Raw genomic sequence first — 24,598 nt, forward strand, 5'->3', positions numbered from 1 at the left:
TGCCAGTTACATAAAAGCATCTGATTCTCTGCTCATCATACTTTGGTCATTCAACAAATGTTAGCTCCTTCCTTCATTTTCCGAGGACTTACCTGCTGGGGGTGTGGGTGTGGAGTGCAGGACCGCAGGCTCTGTTGTGGCTATGGTTGCAGATACTCCATCACCTGTTAGCAGGGACAAACCCATTGCCATCGAGTCGATTCTGACTCATAGTGACCCCATAGGACAGAGTAGAACTGCCCCATAGAGTTTCCAAGGAGCACCTGGTAGATTTGAACTGCCAACCTTTTTTTGGTTAGCAGCTGTAGCACTTACCACTCTGCCACCAGGGTTTCCCCTAGTCATTAGGACACCCCAAGCCCAACTTCAGAAGGACAAATGTTTGGAAACAGACACAGCCTGAAGGTCATAGTCAAATATGCAGTGTCAATCCCTGACTCGGCTCCTCCAGATGCGAAGAGTCCTTCCAGGGATGTGGTCAGCACTCAGTGTGGCTTCAGCTCTGCTGTTCTTGTATTGTGGGTGATAAGGATTAAGTGACCAAGAGCCAGCATAAAATTGAGCTATTATCATGTACCAATATATTCATACATAGGAAATCGCACTGACCTCAGAGAGCTAGGCCCCAGTGTCTCTCTTCTTTGTGCCTCCCCAGGGGAGAGGGAAAGATATGAAGTGAACCCAACAGTGATCAGACTCACCCCATGGTGTGTACCACGGGGTGGCAACTTCTGGCTCTGTGGTTGGAGTATGGCCTGGTGGATCATCAGCACCTGTTGGTTGAGAGAAATCCATGTGCTAAGGTCTACAGGGCTGTTTACAAAATAATACTCAATGACTTCTGAGAGTATGAGCTGAATGTTTCTGAAAAGACCCAAAGCAGTGACATCCCGGGGAGGTTGGCCTCACACCAGTGCAGACGACACCAGAGTCTCATGAATTAGATTAGAGCTCATAAATTATTTGGAGACAAATGACATTTTCTAACAACATCTCTTAGCAAAAAATAAGAGAGAGAATTTTAATGGAATCCATGTGCTGCAATGAGTATTCCATTTCCTAAGCCTCTCCACGTTTGTTTGTTCTTGTCTGCAGACTTGTCATGGACATGTCCCCTGGACTGTGTGATGAAATGGTTGTTCATCCTTCTAGCCCTCAAGGAGCTCTACCATGGCTTAACAAAATGCCTTTCAGAAGGAAACGTTTACCCAAAGCAATAACCAAGCGTAGTTGGACCAACCGAAGAGCATGTCTGATGGAGGTGTAACTTCAGGTTCTGTGGTGGGAGGGGGAGCCGGAGAACCTTCAGCACCTGAGGGTTGAAAGAGATCAATACGTCAAATTTTATGAGGTGATTTGTAATATATTGCTCAGTAGCTTCTGTTAGTGTAGGCTGAATGTGACTGTGGTGAAGTCCTGGGGAGGTAAAGGCCCCTCACCTTCACAGACGACGCCAGCATCCTCCAGGTGCCCACAGTTGAGCCCTGCCTGGCCCCTGTGTACACACTGCCCCAGATGGCTCTCGCTGCCTTCACACTGCAAGTCGTCCAGCAGGATCTGCCCGGAGCCTGCCCCGAAGTAGGCTCCCATGGGGGCCTCCATGGCCTGGCCACACTGCAGCTGGCGGCACACGACCGTGGCCTCAGCCAGGTCCCAGAGGTCATCACACACAGTCCCCCACGTGCCCTGGATGAGGACTTCCACCCGACCTGAGCACCTCCCTGTGCCGTTCACCAGCTTCACCTCCATCCAGGCCCCTGGGCAGGCACAAAGAGGAGAGACACTGGGACCTAGCTCTCTGAGGTCAGCCTGATTTCCTATGTATGAATATATTGGTACATGATACTAGCTCAATTTTATGCTGGCTCTTGGTCACAAAATCTTCTTCACCTACAACAACAGCCTTTGTAGCTTTCCTTATTTTATTTGTCTTTTCTATTTGTTATCATTGGGAGGATTTGTCTTCTTTCTTAAGGGATTGTTTGTCAATGACTGGGCAATGTTGTCCATCTAGGAAACACGGCTTATGGAACTGTTAGGTAGGAGTTAGAGGCCAAGGAGAAGCCCCATTAACAAGGAAAACCATTTCAAATGGACATCTACAAACTATAAAAGAGGGATGGATGTCTGTTTCTCAAAATGGATTTCTATCTTGTTTAAGGCATGTGAGCAAGAGATCCCATTTCAGAGGGACAAGTCAGCTCCTGGCGTGAAAAATAGGATTTCTCTAATCCAAACCTTGGTCCTGACTCCACCTTTTGTTAAAAGTGTGCCTCAGTTTCCTCATCTGTAAAATCGATGCAACATCCTCCCTGGCTATCAGACAATATTGTAAAGATTATATTAGATAATACTTGAGGAAATACTCCAAAAATGGTTACATGGGGAACTTAAGTGCTAATGAGAAGGTCACAGAGGCCTAGGTACAGTTAAGGAGCTCAATTTTGACCAAACGAAGCAGTTGGAGTAAAAATGGGAAATCCAGATTAATAGTTAACATTTTATCTTTCATATTTTTTATTAAAATTAATTCTGTGGTTGACAACCTAATAATACACTCAATATTGAACATTTGCATGTAATTTTCTCAAATAATGTTGGCAGGAGCAATTAATCCTTGCTAACGTCTTTCTTATCCAAGGTAGCTTTGATCCACACCTCCAGGACAAGTACAGTGAAGCCAGCATGGTCCTTGCAGTCAGACAGGTTTGACTGTAGTTCTGAGTTGAAGGACTCTAGTCACTTGACCTGTGTCATCTGTTTATCTGTCTTCTCTGAGTCTCTGTCTGTCCCTCTGTGAAATGTTGGAAATAATACTTCCTGTACGCCTATATGGCCAAAGAAACCCTATGGGAGTCAGTTCTACCCTGTAACACATGAGTTGGAATCGACTTGACCGCTATGGGTTTGGTTTTTGTTTCTGGCACGCTTATTGTGGAGTAACAATATGTGAAAGCACTTAACTCTGGGCATGGCCCACAGTGGATGCACAGAAAACACCAAGCACAGTGCTAGCCACACGACGGCAAGGCCTCACCTGCCGGTGTGAGTGTGGGGCGAAGGCTGGGAGGTGCGGCTGTGGGTGTGGTGGCTGACCGTCCATCACCTGTAGACAAAAATCAGGTACAGAATAACTAAAATCACTCAGATCAAATCTAAATTATCTGGAGTTAATATAATGATTCTCTATGAATAACTCTCATTAAAGAAAATGAATTATGTCTATTTCCAGGATGGGAAAAGGATATACAGCTATTTACTAAAAAAGAAAACATATAAGCAAATGAAACCCTAAAATATCAAAGGCTCAGATGGAAACATTTACCTTCTCTTTAGCGCCTCCTGCTAATTAACCCACTGCTGGCCTCAGAGCAGCGCTGTTCCGTCTGTAGCTCAGTTACCACCATCATCCGTCCCCAGATTCTCCATCACCCTTGACAGAAGCTCAGTGTCCCCTGAGCAATGAGTTCCCCTTTTCCTCTCCCTCCTGCCTGCCCCTGGTAACCCCTCTAATCAATTCTGATCTCTAGTCACTTGCCTATTCTAGATATTTCCTATAAGTGGGATCATACACTATTTGTCTTTTTGTGACTGACTTACTTATTTCAGTAGCATAATGTTTTCAAGGTTCTTCCATGTGGTAGCATGCATCAGGACTTCATTTCTCTTTACAGGTGAGTAATATTAAGACTTTTTGTTTGTTTTTCAGTGTTAGAGCTGATCTGTGGCTTTACTTTTTAGTTGGCGCCATGGTGCCTTGTGGAGCCAAACTTGAGGGCCAGAAAGTGGCTGCTGCCCATGACCACGGAGTCCGACCCAGGTTAGACAAGAAGGGACGGTACCTGCAAGGTGCGTCCCTGGCCTGGCAGCTCTGCGCCTCCTTCTTAGTCCCTCCTGGGCTCTATGGTCACCAACTGAGGGAGCTCAGCCCCTGGCGTCTGGTAGGTGTACGAGTGCACCAAGCTAGAGTGTTGTTTCATAATGTCGTTGAGGCCCTCCTGTATCTCATTCTTAGGAGCGGGAAAGTAAATGCCCGTTCTATAACGATGGTGGAAGGCCTGTTGATTTCTGCATCTAAGTTGTTAGCTGCTGTTGAGTTCACCTTGACTTATGGGGACCCCATTCACAACCGAATGAAGTGCTGCCCGGTCCTGTACCATCTGCATGATAGGCTGGGGACCAGAACGTTGTGATCTGTAAGGTTTCCACTGGCTGATTTTTGGAAATAGATTGCCAGGCCTTTCTTCCTAGTTTGTCTTAGTCTGGAAGCTCTGCTGAAACCTGTTCAGCATCATAGCCACATGAAAGCCTCCACTGACAGACACGTGCCGGCTGTGAATGAGGCCAGAAATTGAACCCTGCATGGAAGGTGAGAATTCTACCACAGAACCACCATCACCCCTTACATATCTGTAGGCAGATCTTTTTGGACTCTTTTTAAGTGATTCAACATCAATTGATTGAGCTCATGAATCGGTGGGATACAACTTGAATGCCCTAACCGTAACCATTGGCAGACAGAGAAAGGAATTTCTCCAGGATTTCAGGTGATAGAATAAATGTCCCATTTGGAAAATATTCCCACCCTTTCTATTCTCATCAACAGTGCTTGCACACTAATAAGGAATTGAACTATTATTCTTTAAGCATCTCCAGTAACGATTGAGAGTGTCTCCGAGAGGATAATAAAACCTAAAGCAAATGTAGCAACTGAGACGACCTACCTGCAAGTGTGTGCATTGTGGAAGCAGCTTCAGATCCTGGGGTGGGGTCTGGGGCTCGTGGGTCTTCAGCACCTGAGGGTTGAAATACATCCACATGGCAGGCCTACAGTGCTTATTTAATAAACTGCATAATGGCTGCGTGAACACAGACTGAATATGCCTGAAGGAACACGAAGGAAGTGACATTTCAGAGGTGATGGTCTCTCACGTGTGCAGATGAAGTTGTGTGATGGAGAAGCCCTGCTACATGCCTGAAAAAGGAACATTACGAGGAGAAGAAGCTACGAAGTCAATGAACCAAGTAAATACTGGACCCACCTGATGGTGTGTAGGGTGGGGTGGCACCTTCTGGCTCTATGGTTGGAGTAGGGCCTGGTGAGTCGTCAGCACCTGGTGGTCAAAAGAGATCAATGTGCCAGGGCCGAGAGTACTGTTTGCAGTATGCTTACTAAAAGAAGTTACTGAGCATTGTCTGAAGGAAAAGAAAGAAGTGGCCCCTTGTTAAGGTGCCAGCCCCTCACCTTCACAGACGACGCCAGCATCCTCCAGTTGCCCACAGTTGAGCTCTGCCTGGCCCCTGTGCACACACTGCCCCAGGTGGCTCTCACTGCCCACACACTGCATGTTGTCCAGCAGGATCTGCCCCGCGCCCGCCCCAAAGTGGGCGCCTATGGGGGCCTCCACAGCCTGGCCACACTGCAGTTGGTGGCACACGACAGTGGCCTCAGCCAGGTCCCAGAGGTCATCACACACAGTCCTCCATGTGCTCTGGACGAGGACCTCCACGCGGCCTGAGCACCTCCCTGTACCGTTCACCAGCCTCACTTCCATCCAGGCCTCTGGGGAGGCACAAAGAGGAGAGACACTGGGGGTTGGCCCTCCAGTCTCTGAGAGGTTTTCTTCATTCTTTTAAATTGCTAGGTGGTCACATCCCCACTTGACAAACACGCAGGATCATACAGCCCTCATGCACCCACAAGTCAAGGATATCCAGAACAGCCTTCCACTTCAAATGATAATAGTACTTCGCTACATTTCCCTTCCAAAATGTGAAACTCTTTTTAAGAAGTCTCCAGAATTTATAAAGGTTGTCCTGACAAGGCTGTTTTATGCATACGTTAGCCCCCACCATGGCCCCTAGGAATACAAATAGGAGAAGCTTATATATGTAACAAAACAGTAAGCTAGGCTATCCATTGGCAGATAATAGCTCAACAGAGCCCTTGTCGTCCAGAACCATGTTAACCTGAGAGCATCTTGGTCCTTCAGTCCATAAATCATTCTTTACGGCTTTACCATGCAAAGGGGACTGAGGACAGTAACCAATATTTGTTGTTTGTGAGTTAAGTGCCAGAGCCTAGAAGGCCATGAACTTAAATGTCACTGTCCTCATCTTTACAACAACCCCATGTGGTCTGGGGTCTGTTTCCCATTTTGCAGATGAGGAAATTAAGTCTAAGGAAGATTAAGAGAATTGTCCTAAATTTCACGGCTTGGAAGTGGTGCTGTCTCCCACACCATCTCTGCCGGAGGTGTCCGGCCAGCTTAAAGAAATGCTTTTCTCAACTCATCCATCCCTAATCTTCCTCAGGATCTGCTTCCCTTACCTGCTGGTGGAAGAGTCAAGGCCTCAAGGGCTGTGGTCAGTGAAGGCTCTGAGAAGACCTCAGCTGTAAGGAACAAGCCATTAGAGTCATCATCGGTCAGCAAGGTCAAGAGAACAAAGTAAATACAGCTCAGGAAGAACCGCTCCTAGGACTCAATACCCAATACCCTTATGTGTTTTTTTGTTTTGGTTTTTTTCATTTCATCTAAGTAAGTCACCACCATCACCACCAAACAAGGTTGTTTATCTTTTTATTGGTTCATTTTATGTTAATGGTAAGCTTATCCTTGACTCCTTTCCTCAGTAGAAATAAATCTTCTAAAAATTGAAGACAAACTTAAGACCCTTACACTTAAGCAAACCTGTAGGAAACAAAAGCAGCCTCTACAAACTAATAATGCTAGGTGCTATCCATTCACCTGGAAATATCCATGGAATGTGAGGAAAGCCAGATAAGGTGCCTGCATTTAAAGGACTTACAACTCAGTCGGAAGGTCGAACAAGTGTACGACTCACGGTAATGGGAGGTGGATTCTGAGGGGCATCAACAAATGTAGAGGTTGGGTCTCCTGCAGAAATGAAGCTTTAGAGCCATGGCAGGGCTTCCATAGGAGGAAGAGGAGGGGGGCACTTGTCATCCCCGATGGGCGTTAGAGGACATCAGCCTTGGCTTTAGACACTCAGGGAGGTAAGATAAAGCCTGTCTTGATTTGATTTGTGTGCCTTGAATTGCCCATGGCAGCGTATGTGTTAATCCCAAGTACCTGGACTGCAGTGTTTTCCTTGCTCAAGTTGTGCAGAAAACTTAAGGTGATGGGACATGAAGAAAAGGGGATTTGGATCAAAAGGAATCAGAAGGAGGGCATCTTGTGACTCCCAGTGGGGATTTTGTAATTAATTGTATATGAATTGTAGACCTCCTGTAGCAAAGAAACCTGTTTCATTTGTTTAGTTCAGACCAAAAAAACACAGTTGCCATCGAGTCGATTCCAACTTGTGGTGACCCCACGTGTGCCGGAGCAGAACCGTCTCCCCTGGGTTTTCAGCGGCTGATATTTGAGGAGCAGAACCATCTCCCCTGGGTTTTCAGCAGCTGATATTTGAGGAGCAGATTGCCAGCTCTTTCTTCTGAGGCAGCTCTGGGGGAACTGGAAACTCCAGCCTTTCAGCTAGCAGCTGAGCGCATTAAACGTTTGCAGCACCCAGAAACCCATTTGTTTAATCCAGTGTTTCCTAAACTCAGACCACAGAACTTGTGTGTGCGCGCGCGTGTGTGTGACTGCACGCATGAGTGCACCATTCACCTTAACATCCTGTAGAACTAGTGGTTCTGAGGACACGTTCTCAGAAACATCTTTATGTAATTACCTCGAGGATCTTGGTAGGGGCTGGGGACTCATAGCAAGGGTGGTTATTTTTATTTTTCTCCTTATTTCTAGAAATATGAAACATCGTGCAAACTTGAATAAATATATAGGATATAAGGTTTCAGTGTAAACGCCAAAAAAGGCACATTTTAATGTACCTGTTGGTGCTTGGTCTTCCACAGAGGTGGTGGGTGCTGTTGTTATCTCAGCAGCTACAGCGGAAAGAAAACATCAATTGGTGATGAATAGTCACTTCCAACAGGCAAAGCGAAAGCTGAGTAAAGGAAACTCTGGCACTCCAAATGGACTCTTGTGTTCCTTTGTGTCATGTAATATAAGAAACCACGTCAAAAGGGGTTAGCGAGTTTCTAGCTTAAAGACGTGGTTGTCTCAATTGGAGGTTTAATCCTTATTCCAGCACTTCTTCCGGATGGCTTCAGCTTCCTGATCTTTAAAAACAGGAACCTGGCCTGATGTTCGATAGGAAAGAGGTTTATAAACCAAGAAGTGAGTAAATTTAAAAACTATCATAATTCCCCAATTCAATGACAATTTCATTATTTTACAGGAAAAAAATCAATTCACTAGCAATAAAAATTGGATATTGAAATTAAAATTTTTAAAAATACCTTTTACGATAGTGTCCAAAAACACTTTGAAATTCTTAGGGGTAAGTCTAATAAAATATGTGCAAAATTTGTTTGCAGGGAAACACAGAATATTGATGAATACATTAAAGACTTAAGTAAATGAAGAGATACACTGTGTTGATGGATCAGAAAACTCAGTATTGTTAAAAAGTCAATTTTCCTCAAATTGATCTACAGAGTCAAAGCTATCCTAATTAAAAATCTCAGCAGGTGTTTTTGTAGAAATTGACAAGCTGATTCTAAAATTTATATGACTGGCAAATGTCCCAGATTACCCAAGACTATTTCGAAAAAGAGGAAAAAAAATAATGTTAAAGGACCCACGCTACCCAATTTCAAGACTTACTCTACAGTTACAGTAACCAAGACAGTGTGATGTTGGCAGGGAGATAGTCATATAAATCAATGGAACAAAAAAGAGAATTCAGAAATAGACCCATCCGTATATGGGTATTTAATTTTTGACAAAGGTGCTGAGATGTTTCAATGGACATAGGGAGTCTTTTCAACAAATGGTTTGGAGCAATCAAACATCTATGTGGTAAAATAAAGACCCTTAACTCATGCTGTAAACCATTTACAAAAAATCAACTAAAATGGGTCACAGAGCTAAATGTAAAACTTAAAGCTATGAAAAGTCCAGAAGAAGACAGTAGAACATCCACGAGACCTTTGATTAGGCAAAGACTTTTAGATAAAACTCAAAAGCACAGATTATTGAAAAAAGTTAGTAAATTGGACTTATTAAAATGAAAAACTTCTGGTCTTCAAAACACACTGTTAAGAAAATGAAAAGACAAGCCACAGAGTGGGAGAAAACGTTTGCAAAACACGTATTTGAAAAAGTACCTGTATCCAGAATATATAAAGAACTATCTTACAACTCAATAATAAGAAGACAACCCAGTTAAAAAAAAATTGGTAAAAGATTTGAGCAGACACTTCACCAAAGAAGAGATGTAAATAAGCACCTGAAAAAAAGTTCAACATCCCTAGTCATTGTTGTTGTTATTTGTGTGCCATCAAGTCGATTTCGACTCACAGCGACCCTATATGACAGAGTAGAACTCCTCCTAAAATGACAAAAAGACACCACTATATACCTTTTCCTCATTTATGGACTGTCATAATCTAACATTTTGCATTTATGACAATAGTAAAAAGCTACTGACTATTTTGCTCATTAACGACATATATCTGGCAGTAACAAATGCTGAGGCATAAGGTGAGAGTAATGTTGGCTTTGGTGGTTAAGGTTATGTGTCAACTCAGCTGGGCCATGATTCTCAGTCATTTGGCAGTTATGTAATAATGTAATTTGGCAGTTATGTGATGACATAGTCAGCCTCCATTTTGTGATCTGATGTGGTCATCCTCCATTTTCGCATAACTCCGATTTTGTATAATGACCTGGTTTTTGGAACCTAACCATGCCAATAAGTGAGGAGAGGGTGTATACCTACCAAAACACCCAATATAAAAAAAAAAAGTCCAAAATGCTGACAAGGATATAGAGCAACTGTACCTCTCATACATTGCTGGTGACATTGCAAAATGGTATAGCCACTTTGGAAAACAGTTTTCAAACTGTATGTGAATGCTTATAACAGTTTTATTGATAACAGTAAAAACTGGAAGCAAACTCAATATCTATCAAGTAGTGAATGAATAAACAAACTTGGGAATATCGATATAGTGGGATACTACTGAAGAATAAGAAGGAATGAATTACTGGTACATGCAATTATAGGGATAAATCTTAAAATCATTACGATAAAAAGAGAAGTCTCAAACAAAATACTACATATTATCTTATTACATTATATAACATTCTGGAAAAGGCAAACCTGTAGGAACAGAAAATGTATCAATGGTCGTTAGCATCAAGAAATTGGGAAAGGGAATTAGCTACAAAAAGACTTCTTAAGGTAATGGAAATGTTATATATCTTGATGGAAAGATGCAGTTTAGGAATCAATAGTGGTAACAGTCACACGACTGTAACTATTTGTCGAAACTCAATGAACTACGTGGTGAATTTTACTACACATAAATTATACCTCAGTAAACCTGACTTAAAAAAAAAAGTAACTCTGGCTGCCTGTAAACAACAGACTAGAATGTTGGGAACCCATAGGAAAGGAAGCCAGGTAGAAGACGTCTTGGCCACCCAAGCAGGAAGAGGTGATGAGGGTTCGGACCAGGACAGGGACTTTCAGATGATGATGAGGTCGTGAACACAACCCCAGTCTCCTGGCTATAAATGGGAAATTAATTTGTCCAAGGAGATCTCTCTATTTGAATAATACTAGACGTTCAGATGTTTGCAGATATCGTATTAGCTTACTTAAATATTCTTTTTTGGATGTTTAGCTCTGTATATACATAACCAAAAAAAAACACATTAACTAAAAACAACCAGGCAAGTGACTCACAAATTTCAACTTACTAGATGGACTAGTTTTTGCTGATGATAATAGGAGAGATGGTGGTGATGCTGCTATTGATGGCATTGGTGATGATAACAACGATGATGAAAAAGATGATGACGAAGAGGATGGAGATGAGGATGAAGATGATGAGATGGAGGATGGTGATGATGACAGTGATGACAACGGCAATGACGACGATGAGGATGATGATGATGATGATGTTGGCAATGATGACGATGAAAATGATAATTCTGCTTCTGTTTGTTAGGATAAGAAAGATTCCTGCTCTGTTGCTATGTTTTAGGACAGCCGTGCTCAAAGTGTGGCCCCCAGAGTAGCAGCATAAGCATCCTTTGGGGACTTGTTATAAATGCACATTCTCACACCCCACTCTTGGCCAACTGAATCAGAAACTTTGGGGCTGGGACCCTGTAATCTGTGATTTTATAAGCCCTCTGGGTAATTCTGATGTATGTTAGAGTTTTGAGAAGATTTAGGATAAAAAAAAAATTATGGAAATGGCCCCATAGTTTCTCCTAATGGCAGAGGTGCTCTGAAATCACATAAGTGTAAAATTTTCAGTTGATGACATTTCTTTGTTTGGTAGGAAGGGCTAGGCCCTTACAGGGTCCAGAGGGATGATTTCTGACCTAATCACACTGGAAGGTGAATGGCATTTTTTGCTCAAATAAGTGATTTGTGATCACTGATGTGCACAGTCATAGAAGGCTATACACTGACATAAACAACTCTTACTTGCACTTCTTGAATGGCCTTAGAGAATCCAGTCTTGCCTTAGCTGCCTTGGTAGTTTAGTTCTGATTTGGAAGAGTTCCTGAACCTAGGTAATAGGGTGTTGCTGTTGTCTTGGGTCATTGAGCCAATTCTGACTCATGGCGACCCTGTGTGTTACAAAGTAGAACTTCTCCATAGAGTTTTCTTGGCTGTGATCTTTATGGAAGCAGACCAACAGGCCTTTCTTCCTTGGTGCTGCTGGGTGGGTTCAAACTGCCAACCTTTCAGTTACCAGCTGAGTGTATACTGGTTGCGCTACTCAGGTCATAGGATACTGATTCCTAATTCCTAAACTGCCTCTTTGCTGTCGTTGCTCTTCTGTGTTGAGCTCTCTGTCCAGCCTCATCTCCAAATGGTGCCTGGGATCTACCCTTTGCCAGCTACCCAGAAGAGGGGCCATTCAGCCAGGATTAGCATGCTTCCTGGAGGAGAGGACGAGACCATGAGAGCAAGCCACAGCACCACAGATCTGTGCTATGAGTTCCATCTGTTGTGGTGGGTAGAACTATAGACTGGGAAAACCTTGTAGGATTCAAGCATTCGAACCAGCCTCTGTAAACTGTGTAAAGCTTGACTTAATAGGGCCATTTTCTTCCCATTGCTATCACACACTAGATATTAGCTAGATAGAAGTAGGGAGTTCCTGGTGGTGCAGACGGCTAATGTGCTTGGCGCTAACCAAAAGGTTGGTGGTTTGAGTCTACCCAGAACTGCCTCAGAAGAGAGGCCTGGTGATTTACTTTCAAAAAATCAGCCACTGAAAACCCTACGGAGTGCAGTACTACTCTGATACGCATGGGGTTGGCACGAGTTGGAGCTGACTCCACGGTAATTGGTTCTGGTTAGACAAAAGTAGAAGTAGTTGAATGGGACATAGATGTAGCCCAAACAAGTCTTACCTGGAGGTGAGGGGCTTGCCGTGGGAGAGCCTGTGAGTGTGGAGAGAGGAAAACACCAGCCATCACAGGAGGTTATCGGCTTGTTGCTCACTTTTTGTAATGACGCACTCTGTCCATGAGTCATTTAGAATGCAAAGACCCATCACCCAAGCAGATGGCTCCGGCATCCTCCTCGTGACCACAGTTGTGAGTGAACCAGGTGTTGTGGGCACACAGGGCCAGGTGCTGCTCCTCACCACTGCACTGCACGTTGTCCAGGAGAATCTTCCCAAAGCTGGGGCTGAAGTGGGCACCATGTGGGCCAGACACCACCTGTCCACACCCAAGCTGCCTGCCCACAACCTGTGCCTCCTTCAGACCCCAGCCATCATCACACACTGACCCCCAGGTACCCTGGTAGGAAACTTCCACTCCCCCAGAGCATCTTCCTCTGCCATTGACCAGCTTCAGGGCAGGCCAGGCCTCCGTGGAAATGAAAATAAGGCTACCTTTTTGAAACTTACATATTGATCTCAACCTATTTGCCTGGCTTACAAATTAAGATGACTCAACTTTTTCACATACATAAAAACAGTCCAAGGAAAAAAATTGCTTTAGGAAAAAACTGCTTAATAATTACGCCATAGTGTGGGGTCCCCTTTATTGGTCACTAAACAAAGAGGAGGAGGTGAAAGAACATGTTTTTCTCATTTTCTCAGCATTGGTGCTTTGGAACTTGACATCAGCAGGGTAGACATGCAGATTTAGAAAACCTATTTCTGTCAGTGGTGAAATGGATAAGTTAAATGGTTTATAAAAAAAATAGAATACTTCACAAAAGTTAAAAGCACTGGGATATATATGTATATGTACGCCAACATGGGTGAATCTAAAAAATGTAACATTGAGTAACAAAAAAAGGGTACTGAATGATATATATAGACTAATATAATTTGTGTGAAAGGAAAACATAAAACAGCATATATAGAAAAAATTAGAGATTTTATAATTCATGTATGTAAAAACATAAAAAATGAACTATAAAGATACACACAAAAATTCAAGTGAGTGTCTCTGAGGAGGAAGAAGAGGAAAGCTACTGGGGAATATTGGGAACTTTAAACTGAACTATAATATTTTATTTCCCAATAAGACTGGGAAACCACTATGACGATATTTAAGCACTGGTCATGTCTAGGTTAGGGAGACATGGTAGTTTGCTCTATTATTCTTTGTCTTTTCTGAGCTATAAAATGTTTCTCCTGTAAAGCAGAAAGGTAATGGTGATGGGGTGCTAATTTGTGTGGGAGGTCTAGCTAACTGCCCAGTCCTGGAGCCCAGTGCTTCCTCTTCCTCTTATGTTGTGCTTTCCTGTGCACCTCTCAGTGTTCAGGTCCTCCCACGGCTGTGATGATTTGCTTGTGATCTACAACACCAATGGTGTGTCCTATAAGGAAGGTGCTTACCTGGTGGGCTGGGCTCAGGTGCATTAGCTCTGCGGCTGGCGGATCCTGAGTTGGCAGCAGGTAGAAGTAGAACAACATGGAAATAGTGATTAGGATTGACTTTTTTTTTTTTTTTCCTGGCATAGACACAAGGAAAGAACTCAACCTGGGGCTGGCAAAGAGCCACCAGCTAAGACATCTGGACAGGCCATGTGCTCATAGAGAATGACCAGGTTTCTAGTGAGGCTGGAGTCAAGTTCAGGTTGCTCATAGAAAGCTCCTGTGATCTTGCTGCCCCAAAACTCCTTTCCCCCTTTTAACCCTACGTCAACGCAAGGCTCTGCAGAAGTACTTTACTCAACAGTAGTAAAATAAGTCATTGAAGAACAAGGCAAAAGTTTTAAAAATCGTATTCATAGGGATGCTGATTGTCTTGGATGACCCCATGGAGGACATTACAGTATGCATACAATGTCCACTAGTGACATGATCATAATCACATGAGTCAGAATCGACTCAATGGCAACAAGATGTATCTTCACCTCTCATCTGAATGGTAAGTCTTTGTACGTCTACGACTAAAGATGTAATCACTGCTCTTACCTGATAAGATGGTTGGTAACTTTTCATTACCTGCTGTTACTGAAAAATAAAAATATTCTTACAAGGATCTGGCTTCATTAGTTTGCTAACATGTACAATACTAACATTGCTTTCTAAGGAAGACTATCAGCACAAATAGAGGCTACCAGCATTTTTCAAAGGGATGCCTGTGTGTACGAATCAGTTTGTTGAATGGAGAGACTTCCCTGCACTGAACATTGTCCAGCAGGATTGTTCTCAGCCAAAACTGAAGCTCCCCCTGAGAGGGGTCAAATAGCCTGTCCACACACACTCTGCCTACACATTGGGTTACTCTTTCAACAGATATTTATTGGGTGTGTGTGTGCCAAGCACTGTGCTAATTGCTAGGGATACAGTGATGAGGAAGACAGGTAAAACCCTTGCCCTCGTGGAGCTCAAAATCTAGTGCAGAAGGTGACACTAAACACCGTGCACTATCCCTAGATCCACTGGTAGGGGATTTCACTTGTCCTTAAATCAAAAGATGGGAGAGGCACCTTAGAAGAAAGGCCTGGTGATTTACTTCTGAAAAATCAGCCATTGGAAACCCTATGGAACTCAGTTCTACTCTGACACACTTGGGGTCGCCATGAGTCAGAATCAACTGGATGGCAACTGGTTTGATGGGCTTAGGAATGCTGAATGTGGCATATACAATGTATTGCACCCATTTTCCGTTATTTTAACTCAGAGCCCATCAACCTACCTGATGAAATGGTTGGGTGGTGAATGTCTTCTATGATGGTGGAAGTTGAAAGAGCTGTTGGAAAAACGATACCAAGAAAATGACTCTTGATATTTAAGACTTAATGGAAAGAGAAAGACCCTTTCCATCTGCTTAATATTTCGAGGGGAAGAATTCAATTACAATACACAAACTCACTCAAAATAGAGAATTTTAAAAGGAACCAGCAACCTTGAAACATTATGCTGAATGAAAGAAGTCAGATAAAAAAGATAACATAATCTATGATTCCATTTACACGAAATATTCAGAACAGGCAAATCCATAGAAACAGAAAGCAGATTAGTGGTTGCCAGGGGCTGGGGGAGGGGTATGGAGAGTGACTGCTTAGCGGGTGTAGGGTTTTCTTTTGGGGGGATGAACATGTTTTGGGACTTGATAAGGGTGAATGTACTAAATGTCACTGGGTTGTACACTTTTGTGAAAGTCCTTTACACAAAATTGCAGATTTAATCCTCACAATCATATGCCCACTTTTCAGGTAAGGAAACTGAAGCAGAGAGAGGTAAAGAGGCATGGTGAGAGTCAGACAGCTGGGCGATGGTGGGCAGTGGTCCAAACACAACAGTCTCCTTCCAGAGTCTGCTGCAAGCCCTGCACTGTCAAGTAAAGGGAATATGCCACTTTGGTTTTAAAAGTATCCTTATTGGGTCTCTTAGACATGAAACTGAAGAAAATTAGAACAAGTCCACAAGAGCCAAAGTACAACATCGAGTAAGTACATCCCACCTGAATTTAGAGACCATCTCAAGAATAGATTCGATGTGTTGAACGCTAATGACAGGAGACCAGACAAGTTGTGGAATGACATCAAGGACATCATACATGAAGAAAGTAAGAGGTCATTAAAAAGACAGGAAAGGTAGAAAACACCAAAATGGATGTCAGAAGAGACTCTGAAACTTGCTCTTGAAAGTCCAGTTGCCAAAGCAAAAGGAAAAAATGATGAAGTAAAAGAGCTGAACAGAAGATTTCAAAGGGTGGCTTGAGAAGACAAAGTAAAGTATTATGATGATGTGTGCAGAGACCTGGAGACAGAAAACCAAAAGGAAAGAACACGCTCAGCATTTCTCAAGCTGAAAGAAATGAAGAAAAAATTCAAACCTCGAGATGCAATAGTGAAGGATTCTATGGGGAAATTATTAAACCACTCAGGAAGCATCATAAGAAGGTGGAAGGAATACACAGAGTCACTATACCAAAAAGAATTGGTAAACGTTCAAATATTTCAAGAGGTAACGTGTGATCAGGAACCAATGGTACTGAAAGAAGAAGTCCAAGCTGCACTGAAAGCATTGGTGAAAAACAAGTCTCCAGGCAATTGAGATGTTTCAACAAACAGATGCTATGCTGGAAGTGCCCACTCGTCTATGCCAAGAAATTTGGAAGACAGCTACCTGGCCAACTGACTGGAAGAGATCCATATTTCTGCCAATTCCCAAGAAAGCCGATCCAACTGAATCTGGAAATTATTGAACAATATCATTACTATCACATGCAAGCAAAATTTTGCTGAAGATCATTCAAAAGTGGCTTTAGCAGTATATAGACAGGGAACTGCCAGAAATTCAAGCCAGATTCAGAAGAGGGCTTGCAACCAGGGATATCATTGCTGATGTCAGATGGATCCTGGCTGAAAGCAGAGAACACCAGAAAGATGTTTATCTGTGTTTTATTGACTATGCTAAGGCATTCAACTGTGTGGATCATAACAAATTCTGGAGAGCATTGTGGAGAACGGGAATTCCAGAACACTTAATTGTGCTCATGAGGAATCTGTACATGGATCAAGAGGTGGTCATTCAAACAAAACAAGGGGATATTGCCTGGTTTAAAGTTAGGAAAGGTGTGCATCAGGCTTGTATCCTTTTGCCATACCTATTCAGTCTGTATGCTGAGCAAATAATCCGAGAAGCTGGACTATACAAAGAACAACAGGGCATCAGGATTGGAGGAAGACTCAATAACAACCTGCGTTATGCAGAAGATACAACCTTGCTCACTGAAAGTGAAGAGGACTTGAAGCACTTACTAATGAAGATCAAAGACCACAGCCCTCAGTATGGATTACACCTCAACATAAAGAAAACAAATATCCTCACAACTGGGCCAATAAGCAACATCATGATAAATGGAGAGGAGATTGAGGTTGTCAAGGATTTCATTTTACTTGGACCCACAATCAATACCCATGGAAGCAGCAGTCAAGAAATCAAAAGAAGCATTGCATTGGGCAAATTGGCTGCAAAAGCTCTCTTTAAAGTGTTGAAAAGCAAGGATGTCACCTTGAGGACTAAGGTGCACCTGACTTAAGCCATGGTGTTTTGCAAAATGCTTGCAAAAGCTGGACAATGAATAAGGAAGACTGATGAAGAATTTACGCCTTTGAATTGTAGCGTTGGAGAAGAATATTAAATATACCATGGACTGTCAAAAGAACAAACAAATCTGTCTTAGAAAAAGTACAACCAGAATGGTCCTTAGAAGCAAGGATGGTGAGACTGCGTCTTACATACGTTGGACACGTTATCAGGAAGGATCAGTCCCTGGAGAAGGACACCATGCTTGGTAAAGTTGAAGGTCAGTGAAAAAGAGGAAGATCCTCAATGAGATGGATTGACACAGTGGCTGCAACAATGGGTTCAAGCATAGCAACAGTTGTGAAGATGGCACAGGACCAGGCAGTGTTTTGTTCTGTTGTACATAGGGTTGCTATGAGTTGGAACTGACTTGATGGTACCTAACAACAACAACAACAGACATGTGGTCTAAGAATTTTAATGCGCTTGCTGTCTCTTTTGTTAATGCTTGAAAGCGGATACAATTAGGCAAGTTAGAAACAGCTAAGTGGTATTTAAGTCAAGCAGTTACTCATTTGAGGAGCACTGGATGATCAGCAGGCAGTAGACATCATTCTAAGGAGCGTGTGTATATGTGGAGGGGTAGGTTTGTGGAGGCAACGCCACAGATGAGAAAGATACAGATTCTGCCTCAAGAAGCTGACAGTGTCCATTAGGGAAACAAGCAGGTATACACGTAACTATAAAAATAAAAAACGGTTGTCGTTGAGTTGATTCCAACTCATGGTGACCCCATGCCTGTCAGAGTAGAACTGTGCTCCACAGGCTTTTCAATGGCTGATTTTTCAGAAATAGATCCTCAGGCCTTTCCTCCAAGGTGCCTCTGGATGGGTTTGAATCTCCAACCCTTCATCTAGCAGATGAGTGCTTAACTGTTGGCACCACCCAGTGATGCCACACACAACAATGCTGAAGAGGAACAAGAGCTACAGGAATCCAGAAGAGGGAGTCAGAGTGGGTTGGAGTGGGGAGATTAGGCAAGGCATGCCGGGCTAGAGCTGGTGTCCTGGGTAGGGAGATTCCCCACAGGCAGTGGACCTGTGGTTTGGGGGAAGTAAGCGTAAAAGTAAGAACATCAAATGCAGGTCTGGCTCAGGGTCAGCCCATCTTTTCACTGTTAGCTTCCCTCATCTCAAATGGAGCTTCAGACTACCTGAATAGGCAACATGCCCAGTCAGTCTTTTTAGCAGACAATAAGATTTCAACATGGCTTAGAGAGATTTTGGAAGAGTTCAGATCTTACACTCTAGGGCTCTGAAGTCTGATTGCTTGTGTTATCATTCCATCAGCCTTGGGGACAATATTTAGCCTATTTGAGGATCAACTTCCTCATTCAGAAAATAGGGATTGTAAAGGTTCCCTCATCCGGCTGTTGTGAGGGTTAAATAAGAAAACCCACATAAGACATTCAACGCTATGATTGACTTAACGTGAGGCAATAGTGGCCCATAGAAGTAAAGGCAGGTCACATTTGTAATTTTAAATGTTTTAGTGGCCACATTTTCAAAAGTAAAAATAAACAGGCGAAATTAATTTTAATAAAATATTTTCTTTAACTCACCAAACCAAAAGAATCAAACCTGTTGCCTTCAAGTTAATTCCAATTCATAGCAACCCTATAGGACAGAGTAGAACCGTCCCTTAGGATTTTCTAGGCTTTAATCTTCACGGGGCAGATCACCAGGTCTTTCTCTCACAGAGCAGATGGTGGGTTCGAACTGCCGACTCTTTGATTAGCAGGCAAATGCTTAACCACTGTGCCACCAAGGCTCCTTTATTTAACCCAGTATATCTAAAATATCAACATTTCATCAATGTAAAACATTAGTAATGAACAATCTTACATTCTCTATGTTGTACTAAGTCTTTGAAATCTGGTGTGTATTTTATACTTGTGGCACAACTCAGTTTGGATCAGCTATATTTCAAGTACTCAGTGCCCACATGAGTAGTGGCAACTGTATTGGACAGTGTGGGTAAGGACTTACTAAAAATTAGCTATTATCATCATCATTATAGGTATATGAGTTATGTTGTTGTTGCGTGCCGTTGAGTCGATTCTGAAAGGCACCCTATAGGACAGAGTAGAACTACCCCCACAGGGTTACCTCAGCTGTAATCTTTATTGGGAGCAGATCTCCATGTCTTTCTCCCGAGGAACCACTGGCGGATTCAAACCTCAGACCTTTCAGTTGTTGTTGTTGTTGTTAGGTGCAGTCGAGTCGGTTCCGACTCATAGCGACCCTATGCACAACAGAACGAAACTGCCCGGTCCTGAGCCATCCTTACAATCATTGTTATGCTTGAGCTCATTGTTGCAGCCACTGTGTCAATCCACCTCTTTGAGGGTCTTCCTCTTTTCCGCTGACCCTGTACTCTGCCAAGCATGATGTCCTTCTCCAGGGACTGATTCCTCCTGACAACATGTACAAAGTATGTAAGACGCAGTCTCGCCATCCTTGCTTCTAAGGAGCATTCTGGCCGCACTTCTTCTAAGACAGATTTGTTCATTCTTTTGACAGTCCGTGGTATATTCAATATTCTTCACCAACACCACACTTCAAAAGCGTCAACTCTTCTTCGGTCTTCCTTATTCATTGTCCAGCTTTCACATGTGTATGATATGATTGAAAATACCATGGCTTGGGTCAGGTACACCTTAGTCTTCAAGGTGACATCTTTGCTCTTCAACACTTTAAAGAGGTCCTTTGCAGCAGATTTACCCAATGCAATGCGTCTTTTGATTTCTTGGCTGCTGCTTCCATGGCTGTTGATCGTGGATCCAAGTAAAATGAAATCCTTGACAACTTCAATCTTTTCTCTGTTTATTGCTTATTGGTCCAGTTGTGAGGATTTTTGTTTTCTTTATGTTGAGGTGCAATCCATACTGAAGGCTGTGGTCTTTGATCTTCATTAGTAAGTCCTTCAAGTCTCCTTCACTTTCAGGAAGCAAGGTTGTGTCATCTTTCAGTTAGCAGTGCTTAACCACTGCACCACCAGGGCTCCTTATATGAGTTATATGATGGTGTATCTGAAAGGCCAGCAATGACCCGAGACGGTGTCAACTAGCACGACAGAATGAAAACTGCACAGAATGGAGACCACCACTCCCCACGGTGAGGAAGAAGTATACCCCGGTTGTGTGATTTACAAGTGTAGGAAAATAATCCAGTCTTTCCAAGAGGGATGTTTCCTAGACATTAGGCCAGATCTGTAGTTTATTTTCATAAATTCAAAAGATATGAGGTGACCCTTTCATTCATCTGTCTATAACACACGTACATAGACACACACACAGAACCACACACACACACCAACCTCTTTTTCTGTTTTCTTTGCATTTTCAAAGGATGTGAAATGAGCAATATTGTGTTATCTTGTTCTTTGACAGTAACACCATACATGATTAAATGTAAAGTGCATTTGGACAGCGGGGAAATGCAGACCCTCTCAGGCTCCCCTTGTATCTTCTCAAATCATTCAATCTCAACATTATTCAACCATTCAACCTCTCAGCCATTCAGCCTCTGGACCATTAGTAGTATCGAGTGATGGCAGCAGAGCCACCAGCCATAGTTACAGTGCAATTTAGGAGCTATGATAAATTTGGTAATGGTGGTAGAGTTGTCCTACCTGATGATGTTGAATGTGCAGCAGCTATAGGAGAGGTAGGGGTTGAGATGGCAGCAGGTAGAACTGTAATAAAGAAACATCTGTTAACAGTAAGTAACTTCTCCCAGTGACTTGAGAGATGTGTGGCCATCCAGGGGCTTCCTGAGATTTCCCAAGATGAAGTTTTGCCTCAACTCTGAAGTGACCACTGTGTAAGTGATGAAAATGCTCAGTTACTTCTTGGCCACTGATCCTTGGTCCCCTGATCCTCCCCCATTCCCATCCTGCCTTTCTTCCAAATTCAATGTCCAAATGCAGGTCTTGGTTGTTTTGTGACCAGAATTATACCACTCCTCACTTATTGACATGGTTAGGTTCTAAGACCAGGTCATTATGTGAAAAATGGCATTATGCAAAAATGGAGGAGGACTATATCAGGTCACAAAATGGAGAATGACTACATCATTACACAACTGCCAAATTACATCACTACATAACTGCCAAACCACTGAGACTCAACCAGCCAGTGTGACACATAACTTTAACCATCATAGCCAGCATTACTGTCATCTCACACCGCAGCTTTTGTTACTGCCAGACAGACTTACTTCATGAATGAGCAAAATAGTCAGATGGTAGATTTTTTACTATTGTCATAAATGTTGGATAATGGGATAGTTGATAAGTGAGGAGCAGGTGTATGTGGTTTTGGTCTGAATATTATACCTAAGAGTTGGTGTGATGGTCCAGACCATCAGGGGTCCCTGACACTTTCATTCACTTGTTCTGCTTATTTTATTTTTAAGTCTGTTTTATTACTGGCCTTTCTCTGTGTCGTAAGTGTTCCCCAGCATAAAACCTCTCCATGGCTCCACAGGATCCCACGTTCTCACCTGCTCTCCAGATGCCATATCTGGTCACAGGAATTACTGACAATACCCATAAGGAACACCCACAGAAGAAATGACTGGAAGGGGATCACAATTGTTGGTTGTTTTGCATTTGCTTGGGTAGATGCTCGCCCTCTTTTATGACACCTTTCCTCTCTTTACTTGCTGTTGGGTCACCGTATTTCAGTGTATGTCCTGAGTGAGGTGTCCATCTCTGTACCATTGAGCAGTGGCAACTACAGAGCTGTATTTAATAACTAAATGTGATCGGCATAATACTTGCCCTCAAAGATTGTCCACATCCTAAGCCCAGGGACTTGTGAATATGTTAGGTTACGTGACAAAAGGGAATTAATGTTGCCAATCAGCTGACCTTAAAATAGAGACTAGTCCAAATTATCCAGGTGGGCCCGATGTAATCACAAGGTCTTTAAAAGTAGAAGAGAGAGGCAGAAGAGTGGTCAGGGTCAGAGAAAGATGTGAAGACACCACAATGATGCCATTGAAAATGAAGAAAAAGGGCCACGAGACAAGGTTTGTTGTAGGAGAAATAGGAAATCTGTGTAATAAGTAAACATTACATGTGATCAAATGATTATCCTTCCAAAGAAAGCTTGAAGCATGTCATTTGTGAAAAAAAAGAGAGAGTTTAGACATTCTCAGAGTCAAAAGGGTTTCCAATATTTTTTTCACTTTTTTTTTCTTAAGAAGTTAGCAAATCTATTGGGTGACCCCCCAAAAACCAGGTTTCCATAAACTCAACTATAAGGGGCAGGTTATATTGAGCCACTCCGTAAAGTAACAGCAAATCTCTCCCATTTACTTTTCTCCTGGGTTTAGATGGACACTCAGAACTATCCCAAGGGAAAAGGCACAAAAATATTCTCTTACCTGATAATATGTTTGCTGAATTTCCATCACCTATTGGTATAAATACATTGAAATATTTCTTGTACAATTAAAATGAATAGCTTTTACTTTGCCTACTTATTGGTTTTCAACAAATCTTTAAAAATAAGACAGGTCTAATATATAAATTTTAAAATGTAGTGAACTCCTGGTAAAATACAGTCCCTCGGACATAAACGACAACAAAAACCCAAACCTATTGCTGTTGAGTCCATTCCGATTCATGGTGATCCCATGTGAGTCAGAGTAGAACTGTGTTCCACAGGGTTTTCAATGGCTGTAATCTTACAGAAGTAGATTGCCAGGGCTTTCTTCCTTGTTGCCGCTGGGTAGACACAATAGGCTCTCAGAAGTATTTGTTGATTTGATTGTTTTGAAGAGACTCTCATGATAAGAGCCCTACTGTGTGATACATTCTCTACAGAATTCCCACCCTGAGAGCAAGCCAGTCACCATTGGAACTCAAGGCCAAATGTCTGTCTACGGCAGTGCTTCTCCAACCGGGACCAAAGCAGGGGTGACCACAGCATGTCCACACCTGAGCTGCCTTCTTGATTCATGCTTCCCTAAGAGCCCAGTTGCCTTCACACATTTTCCCTAGGGCTTCAGTGGCATTTTTATCAATCTGTTACATATACCCTATTACTGTACTTCCAAACAGATTTCAGATGGCTTGCAGTAAAGTACAGCTATCTGTATAGAAAGATCAGAAAAAGAGAAATATTAAGACTAATGACCACGTGGAGGAAAGGGAAAGAAATAGGAAAACAAAAAACCAACCAACCAACCAATAACACCCTTAGCTAATTACTTAACTGATCATTCAATTAAGCTTTGAACTTTCTGGTGGTTGAGGTGTAACAGAAATCAAGGTGCATAATGGAAGTCTCCTTGTCTGATAATTGCTGTCCTCCAAGAGGAAGTCATTGAGTTTGTAGAAGGACCACTGCTATCCTCTTCAACAGCGGTTTTATAGGAGGGGCAGAATGCTATGCCTATGTGTTTTTAATGTCAAATCCCCATAAAAGCCAAGCAAGTTCATGATAGATACCTGATACTGAACAGAGACCAGCAACACCACCCCTTCCTACAGGCATGGCCTTGGAAAAATTGATTAACTTTTATGTGCCTCAGTTTCTCCATCCATAAAATGGGTATTATGAAAGTACCTACCTCATAAGGTTATTGCAAAAATTAAATAAGTCATGCATGCAAAGTGCTTAGAATTAATTAAGTCATTAGAGCAGGGGTCAGCAAGCTAAGGCCCGTGGTTCAAATCCAGCCTAGTGCCTCTTTTTGTAAATAAGAAACAGCCACGCCATTAGCTTATGAACTGCCTATAGCTGCATTTGTGCTACAACAACAGAGTTGGGTAACTGTGACAGAGACCATCTAGCCTACAAAGCAGTATTTTCCAAATAGTGTGTGCTTTATACATTTTTGCCAACACGCAACCCCCTCAGGCATTATTTCCTAGATGAAATACGTGCATTACATGTGTGTGCGTTATTTACACAGGTGTGTTATTTGCAAAAAGCATGATACTATCTGGTCCTTTATA

General features: G+C 42.6%; 1 protein-coding gene across 1 annotated transcript in view; it reads right to left on the minus strand.

Annotated features, from left to right (window-relative positions):
* The window catches only part of DMBT1 (deleted in malignant brain tumors 1), a 233,323-nt gene that overhangs the window by 61,475 nt on the left and 147,250 nt on the right, over positions 1–24,598 (minus strand). Inside the window, exons 17-27 of the mRNA XM_064269899.1 lie at positions 22,532–22,556; positions 16,664–16,680; positions 12,613–12,961; positions 12,474–12,503; positions 10,816–11,036; positions 6,332–6,394; positions 5,246–5,563; positions 5,043–5,114; positions 3,038–3,106; positions 1,405–1,757; positions 1,241–1,312 (exon numbers count right to left, since the gene is read on the minus strand). Of these exons, the coding sequence (XP_064125969.1) occupies positions 1,241–1,312; positions 1,405–1,757; positions 3,038–3,106; positions 5,043–5,114; positions 5,246–5,563; positions 6,332–6,394; positions 10,816–11,036; positions 12,474–12,503; positions 12,613–12,961; positions 16,664–16,680; positions 22,532–22,556 (1,589 nt within the window). The remainder of the gene's footprint in view (positions 1–1,240; positions 1,313–1,404; positions 1,758–3,037; positions 3,107–5,042; positions 5,115–5,245; positions 5,564–6,331; positions 6,395–10,815; positions 11,037–12,473; positions 12,504–12,612; positions 12,962–16,663; positions 16,681–22,531; positions 22,557–24,598) is intronic.

Source organism: Loxodonta africana, chromosome 16 (assembly GCF_030014295.1).
Source record: "Loxodonta africana isolate mLoxAfr1 chromosome 16, mLoxAfr1.hap2, whole genome shotgun sequence".
NCBI classification, from domain to species: Eukaryota; Metazoa; Chordata; class Mammalia; order Proboscidea; family Elephantidae; genus Loxodonta; species Loxodonta africana.